Genomic DNA, 7,713 nt, shown 5'->3' on the forward strand with positions numbered 1-7,713 from the left:
AGAGGCTCGGAGGAGGGCACCCATTTTGTGACTGCCTCCCTTGCCATGAGGAGGGACACCCAGACATGAAGAAGGTGCCAGAGGCAGTAAGGAATTCCCAGGTGACATCCCTGGACCCCAGGCCAAACATAGAACCATCAACCTCCAACCCTGAATCCTAAATAAGTTATAAATGTCCTGGTGGTTTAGTCACTGTTAGTGGGTTTCCAGGCAATGGAGTGGTAAAGAGCACAGAATCTGGGGCCTGTGTTTCAATCCCAGGTCTGCTGTTTATTACCTGGGCCTCCTGGGGCAACTTCTCAGTCCCCCAGTTTCCTGTCTACAAATGGAGATAAAAATGACTTCCTCCTTCCTAGGGTTTTATGCGGATTCAAGGAGGAAAGGTTTGTGAAAGGCTGAGAACAGTACTGCCAGGCACTCAGGGCTACGGAAGTCTCTGCTGTTGTCGGGGTTCAACAGGCCCGCTCCTCCTGTGTTATGTCCCGCCCCCGCCCCCATGCTTAGATCCTCTTCCTTCACACCTTTGCAGCACAAGTTCTTTATCCTGCCAGCTGCGCCCTCCCTGCCCCCTCTTCCCGGAGCTCCCCACTCAGCCTTCACTCTCCAAACTACAGGCACCGAAGGTGTTCCGGGGGGGACCTGCCCTGTGCCGTTGCCCGGCTGCCCGCGCCCCGCGTGGCCGCCCTGCGCGCTTTTCTCCGCCGGGAGCGCGGGGCTGGGGCGGGGCCGGGCCGGGCTGGGCCAGAGCGTCAGATGGCGCAGCGAGATTCCTCCTGGGAGCCCCAGCCGGCGGGCCGTGCGCCCCGGCAGCGCCGCCCGCTTTGTGCTCGACCCCGTCGGGTCCCCGAGGCCCACGAAGCTTCCTGACTGCGCTTCTGCTCCCCTCGGCCCGCGGCATTTCTGGCCAGTCGTCTGGCTGAAGCGTGGGAGAAGCGCATGTGGCCCTCCGCTGGCTCTTCCCAGCCGACCAAAGGGGGCCACCTCGGTCGCCCCCGGAGCAGAAGCCTTTGTCCCCAGCGGGTGCTCCAGGCCGGCCCCGTGGGCCCTGGAGCTGGAGCCCACAGTCCCCAGATGTGAATCCACCCACCTGGCTGCTGTACAGGCTTTTAATACAGAAAAAAGCCTGTCAAAAATAATTTTCCTAGGTTATGTTGCTTTTTACTTAGGTTATTTTTGCAGGTAAGGCTTTTTATGATGACCTCTCATTTCTGATTTCTTTTAAGCTTAATGTAACCCTCTTTAGAGATCTCATATTCACATTCAGCTCCCTCGTCTGATGAAGAAGTGAAAGCTTTTTTTATTTTTATTTTTTCCTTACTCCTGGTGCAGACCCAAGGCAGTTTCATGCTAAGGCCCAGCATTTTTCTTATATTTGTTGCCCCTGCTCAACGCGCCCTCTTCGACTCATTCAGTCAGCAGTTCTTGGGCTCTCACAACGTTTGCTCACTTTCGTTCCTCTGCATAGTTCACAGAGCATTTGTGTGACCACACAGCTGAAGGTCCTTGAGTCAGACTAATAGGAAGCAGATGGGATGAGACGCTAGCAGACCTGTTTGAGAATGAGGCCACCCCCTTTGGAGGGTAGCAGAGATGTCATTATAGTACAAGCACTGGGTTGACCCTGAGAAAAAAGGAATAAGAAACAGGAGTCGGGGGCAGTTGTTACCTGTTCTCAGAAAAGAGGGTCTAAGGGTAAGGAAGTACTTAAAGAACATTCTGAGATTTGGAGTTTAATCTGGAGGCTTGCAACTCTTTGTTATGTAAAGATTTCTGAAAATTCTAACCCCTTATAGCACCTTCAGATCTGATTCCCTTAAGACCTCAGTGAGATAGGACATGGGGTCAGTACATCAAGCAACCTTTGGAACAGGTGTGACTCGCCCAAGGTCTCACACTAACTCCCTGGAGAGCTGAGACTCGTACCCAGGGCTCCCCTCCCTCCCTTCCTCCTTTCCATAATTTATTGAAAACTCACTGTGTGGAAAGCACTGTACCAGGAGTGGGGTTACAGTACGGAACACAAAGGATGGAGTCCTTTCTGCCTTGAGGCTTTCATTCTAGAGGGGGTACAGCCATACATACAAAATAATAATAATAATAATAAACAAATGAACTGCAAGTTGTAGTAGGTGCTATTAAACCCATCAACATAGACCCAACTTAGAAAATAACTGAGCTAAGTGTGAGGTATGCTCCACGTGGGTGCTCAGGGAAGGCTCCTCTTGGGAGATGACACTTTAAAGCAACAAGGTGAACCCCAGGGATAGGTGAGGGTAGGCAAGCCTTTTAGGACAAGGAGACAGCGGGCTCTGAAATTCCAAAGCAGGGATGGAAAGAAGCAGACAGTTTGAGATAGATTTTAGAGGTAGGACTAACAAAGAGTGAGGGAAAGCAATGGATCAGGGTGAGTCCCAGGTTCTGGGAGGACCAGCTGGCTGGATGGTGGTATGATTGCAGGGCTGGAGAACCCTGGGAGAGAGCAGGGGAGCAGCTAAGAATCAGGAGTTGACCATGTTAAGTTGGAAAGGCCTATTGACTATCCAAGGGGAGTTGTCATTGGGCACTTGGGGGAGAGGCCCAGGATGGAGGTATGAATTTGAGAATCATTAGTTTGTAGAAAGTATATAAAATTACGGGGTTAGAAGCAATCACCTAAGAAGAGAAGAGAAGGGACAGAGGCCTGAGTCCTGGGATACTCCAACATTTAGAAGTCAAGGTCAAAGAGGTAGAGGCAGAAAAGGAGACTGAGAAAGAACATCCAGTGTGGTGGATTTTAAAAGCATATATTTAGGGGCTTCCCTAGTGGCGCAGTGGTTGAGAGTCTGCCTGCCGATGCAGGGGACACGGGCTCGTGCCCCTGTCCGGGAAGATCCCACATACCGTGGAGCGGCTGGGCCCGTGAGCCATGGCCGCTGAGCCTGCGTGTCCGGAGCCTGTGCTCTGCAACAGGAGAGGCCACAACTGTGAGAGGCCCACGTACTGCAAAAAAAAAAAAAAAAAAAAAAAAGCATATATTTAAAAAGGACAAGTGTAGAATTCTTTGGCTATCCAGTGGTTAGGACTCGGCAATTTCACTGCTGGGGCCCAGGTTCAATCCCTGGTTGAGGAATTAAGATCTTGCAAGCCACAAGACATGGCAAAAAAAAAAAAAAAAAAAAAAGACAACTGCTCAACCATGTTGAATGCTACTGAGGGATAATGTAAAATGAGGACATGGACATGACCACCAAATTTGGTAATACAGAGGTAGTTTATGACCTTGATAACAGGAGTTTCAGTGGACTGGTTTGGGCAGAAGCCTGAGTGGAGTGAGTTGAAGAGTAAATGTTGACTTCTGGATAAAAATGGCAGTTGGACAACAATGAAAAACAAAGGTAATCACTAACTCCAGGGAACACAAAAAGTTGTTCAGCGATGGAAAGGTCATCATAATATACCATATGGTTTAGTTTGGAGGTTTAGCTTGCAGTCTAACTCATAATAGTTAGACCTAACCATTATGACATTATTATATCAAGAAAATAGTGTGGGAGAGTACTGTGAGGGGTGGTGGGGAAGGACTAGTAAAAGAGTTAATCCTCTCTTTTTAAGTGACACTGAATCAAGATCATGAGCTAAGTTGTAGAAGATGTAAGGGTGGCAAAGGTGTGAAAAAGTAGTTTTGGAAAGAGAACATATAAGGGAAGTGAAGAAGGGGTGGGGGTGTCCTCAGGGTCCATGTGACCTGTGAGGTGTTATACTGGAAATGCAGCCAGTCAGCACAGTAACGGGACTTTTTCCAGCCAGTGTGGGTTTCAAGAAGGTGGTATTGGGAGAAGCAGGCCCTCTGGTATCTGTGTGGAGGTGGGATTTGGGATCTTCAAAGGGCCCTAGTATGGGAGGCAAGTCTTAGAATGGTGATTCAGTTAGACACAGCTAGTCAGGACACAGCTTGTACCAGAGCTTGAGCCCTTCATTTCCTGTAGCTCCTTCAGTTTTCAGTTGGTAACTCAGACCAAAAGTGCAGAGAGGGCAAGGTGCTGGGCCAAGGCACAGCTGGCCTAAGCCAGGCCTCTGGCCACCCCTCTCAGTCTGCCCCACAACGCAGTCTCAGGAGGGCAATATCCAGACCAAGTTTATTTCTAGGCCATGAACGGAATGAAAAAGTTTATCCTGCATTAATTCAGGAAGCTACTCTCTCTGGAAGAAATCTCTTAAGGTCTTATTAAGAATAATGGCATTAATAATACTACAATACTACTATTAATTAACTTTACAATGGTGCAGGCACTTTTCCAAATCTCTCCTGCATTACATTATCTCAGTCTTCACAACCTGGTGATGTGGGTGCAAGTATCTTCCCCACTTCACACTGGAGAAAAATGAGGCACAGAGAGGTCAAGTGATCTACCCGAGTCATGATGTTTTGAGGAACAGAGGCCAGATTTCAACAGGCTGCTGGGCTCCAGCATCCTCACAGCCCCCCATCTCTGGGACCTGGGACCCTGCACTGCACTTGGTTGACAGGAAGCAGCTGGAGCTTCCCAGCAGCACTCTGGAGAGGAGGCCAAGAGTCTGGGGGCTGGGTGAGCTGGGGGCTGTGCAGAGCCTGAGAGGTGCAGGGTGGCTAGCTTGGATTCAAGGACCAGAGGGCCACTCAGGCGGCCGAGGGAGGGAGACTTCCATCCCTTAAACCCACCAGCCTGGGGTCATAAACCAAAGGCTGCTTCTCAGGCTGGGCCCATTTGGCTGTGGCTCTTCCCCTCCCCGAGCCTCAAAGCCCCCTGAGGCCCCAGGCCTGAGCTGGTACCTGCTCCGGTCCCCACAAACTAGTGTCCTGGTCAGGGTAGGAATTGGGGCAAACTGGCTGTCAGTTTATCCCCTGACCTTTGAACCTCACTGGGTCCGGATTTCCTCATTCCCCCATAGATGCTCCCCTTACCCCATGCTCCTGCCTGGAAGGGGAGTGATGGGGACACGCCAAGAAGCTGTCCCCAAGGTCTCCAGTCCCTGAGTCTTTGGACCCTGGTGTGGGTGTGTGTGGGGGGTGGGAGCATCCCCAGCTGCCCCCCGGGAACCTGCCTCACCCACCAAGTGGGAATGACCCCCTGATTCCATGTTGGTCTCTTGCCTCCATTACACAGGGCTGCAGGCAGCACTTTCAGTCCTAGTGCAGCCGGTACAAAGGCCTCTGTCTGCACCACCTCGAGTGTGTGCCGTTCTTGGCCACTTGTCCTCTCACAGGACTAATGCTCCTGATGGGGTCCTGCATACCGACTGTCCCCTGCTCATCACTCCTGGGCTGGGGCCTGACCTGCTCCTTACACAGCAGCCCCTCAGGTCCCCCCTGCCCCCTTCTCAGGGGTCTGTGTTGGGGGACAGGGCCTGTTGACCCCAGCCTCTTCTGGACACCAGAAAGCTTGGAGACAGTCTCCAGGTGACCGTCCTCCCCACGTCTGTCTCTTTCCTTGAGTCCAGAGAGTCACAGTTACAGTCACAGCAGCTCCTGTCACACCGCAGTCACACCGCTGCCAATGACAGCCCAGAGGCTGGCACCCCTCCTCCACCGTCCCCTGCACAGGTCCACGTGCGTCCCCAGATGCCTGAATCACTGTGACGACTGGGACCTGGAGGCCATGGGCTCCTGGGGAGCCACTGGGGAGGGGGGTGGTGGCCACGTCACCTCAGAGGGAGCACCTGCAGACATAAATAGGCAGCCAGCGAAGGCAGCACAGCACAGTCCACAGAGCAGCACTGCAGACTGTGCCCACCTGTGCCAGGATGCCCGACGCCACACTGCCTGCCTGCTTCCTCGGCCTGCTGGCCTTCACCTCCGCTTGCTACTTCCAGAACTGCCCAAGAGGCGGCAAGAGGGCCATGTCTGACCTGGAGCTGAGACAGGTATGACCGTGGCCCATCTCAGGGCTACTGGGCCGGGGCAGAGGCCCAGGGATGGCACCACAGTGCAGGGGCTAGGAAGGGAAGTCGTGGGAGAGGCAGGCTTTAGGGGAAGTGCCCAACAGAAGAAGGGAGGATTGGCATGGCCACACAGAGGGGACCAGGCTGTCGGCTGGGCTAGAACGGGCTGCAGGGCTTCCTGAACACTGTCCGCATCCAGAGAAGGGATGCAGGAAAGAGAGGTTTCCCCAGTAACTGGACTCGGTGCTGGATCAGGGCGAACTGGATGGCAAGACCTCCTCTGTGCCCCTGGCGGCCTCTCCTCCAGGACTAGCTGGAGCTTCGGAAGCTCTGCCTTCTCCAGCACTTGAGGCCTTCCCTGTTCAACTCCTGGCCTCTCCTAGCCATGGGCCCCAGCCCCCAGCCCCCAGAAGCTGGCCATTGCCCTGAGCTTGCCTGAGTGGGAGGTGCCACCCAAGTATCCTGTAAGGAAGTTCTGCTGGGTACCTAGACCAATTCTTTCATGCTGCATGCCAGTGATTCCCTCTTATTCCACCTTCAGCAGAGCTAAAGGAAATCCAATCACCATGCTCAATTCTGTCAAGGCCACAGGTGGCTAGTTTTGAGCTGCTGAACAAACTAGGGTGGGTAGGTGGACAGCCCCCACAAACAACCCCTCCCTCTGCTTGGCAGATTTGGAATCTGGAGTCACCTAAGTGCCTCATGCCCTCCTCTAGGGCTCATGTCCCTGCCACCCACAGGGTCAGTCCATAGGTGAGTGAGCAGAGGTCAGGGCCCCAGTGAGGCCCACTGGCTTGAGGGGCAGGGTAAGGCCAGAGAGGGAACAGGACATGGGAAGAAGGGCCTGAGTGTATTCTGGAGCGGGGCAGGGGCCCTCCCTGCACGGGGTGGGGTGGGTGTGGAGAGGGGGTGCGTGCTAGAGATGGAGCTGGAGCAACGCGGGCAGAGGAGGAAGGTCTGCATTAAGGGGAGGGTAGTGGGCAGCCGAGAGAGGGGTGCACACCAGGAGGCCCCAAAACTGAGAAGGAAGGTCTCTCCCATGCAGCCCATGAGGGACCCCTCCCTCAACGAAGGGGGAGGATGCTGAGGGCTGTCACTGAGAGCTGTTCCTTAGTCACCTGAAAGCCAAGGCAGCCGAGTAGCTTTTGAGTTCCCTCCTTCGACCGCTTCTGGGGCCCAAAGAGCGCCCGGGAGAACCCGAACCTCCGGCGCTCCTCTGCCCTGTCCTCCCCCACCCGGCTCAGCCCCCCGCCCCGCAGGCTCTCCCTCCCGGGCCCGGGCCCCTCCCCGCCCCCGGCTCACCCCCGCCCTCCCGCCAGTGTCTCCCCTGCGGCCCCGGGGGCAAAGGCCGCTGCTTCGGGCCCAGCATCTGCTGCGGGGACGAGCTGGGCTGCCTCGTGGGCACGGCCGAGGCGCTGCGCTGCCAGGAGGAGAACTACCTGCCGTCGCCCTGCCAGTCGGGCCAGAAGCCGTGCGGGAGCGGGGGCCGCTGCGCCGCCGCCGGCATCTGCTGCAACGACGGTGAGCGGCCGGGGCGGCGGGGGGCGGCGGGGGGCGGCGGGGGGCGGGCGGGGCGCTGGGGCCTGGGCACCTTCTTGCGCCCCCGCGCCGCGCGCTCAGCCCATGCTTCCCGCAGAGAGCTGCGTGATGGAGCCCGAGTGCCGGGAGGGCGCCAGCTTCCCTCGACGCGCCCGGGCCAGCGACCTGAGCAACGCGACCCTGCTTGACGGGCCGAGCGGGGCCTTGCTGCTGCGGCTGGTGCAGCTGGCGGGGGCGCCGGAGCCCGCTGAGCCCGCCCAGCCCGGCGTCTACTGA

General features: G+C 55.6%; 1 protein-coding gene across 1 annotated transcript; it reads left to right on the top strand.

The window, feature by feature from the left end:
• Window positions 1-5,760: 5,760 nt before the first annotated feature.
• Window positions 5,761-7,713, top strand: AVP (arginine vasopressin; the record flags this gene model as incomplete). The annotated part of the gene is made up of 3 exons (XM_079720167.1): window positions 5,761-5,880; window positions 7,218-7,419; window positions 7,535-7,713. 3 exons carry the CDS (start codon window positions 5,761-5,763, stop codon window positions 7,711-7,713), a joined length of 501 nt encoding a protein of 166 aa, XP_079576293.1.

The sequence above is a fragment of the Hyperoodon ampullatus genome (assembly GCF_949752795.1).
Source record: "Hyperoodon ampullatus genome assembly, chromosome: 14".
In the NCBI taxonomy this organism is placed as follows: domain Eukaryota; kingdom Metazoa; phylum Chordata; class Mammalia; order Artiodactyla; family Ziphiidae; genus Hyperoodon; species Hyperoodon ampullatus.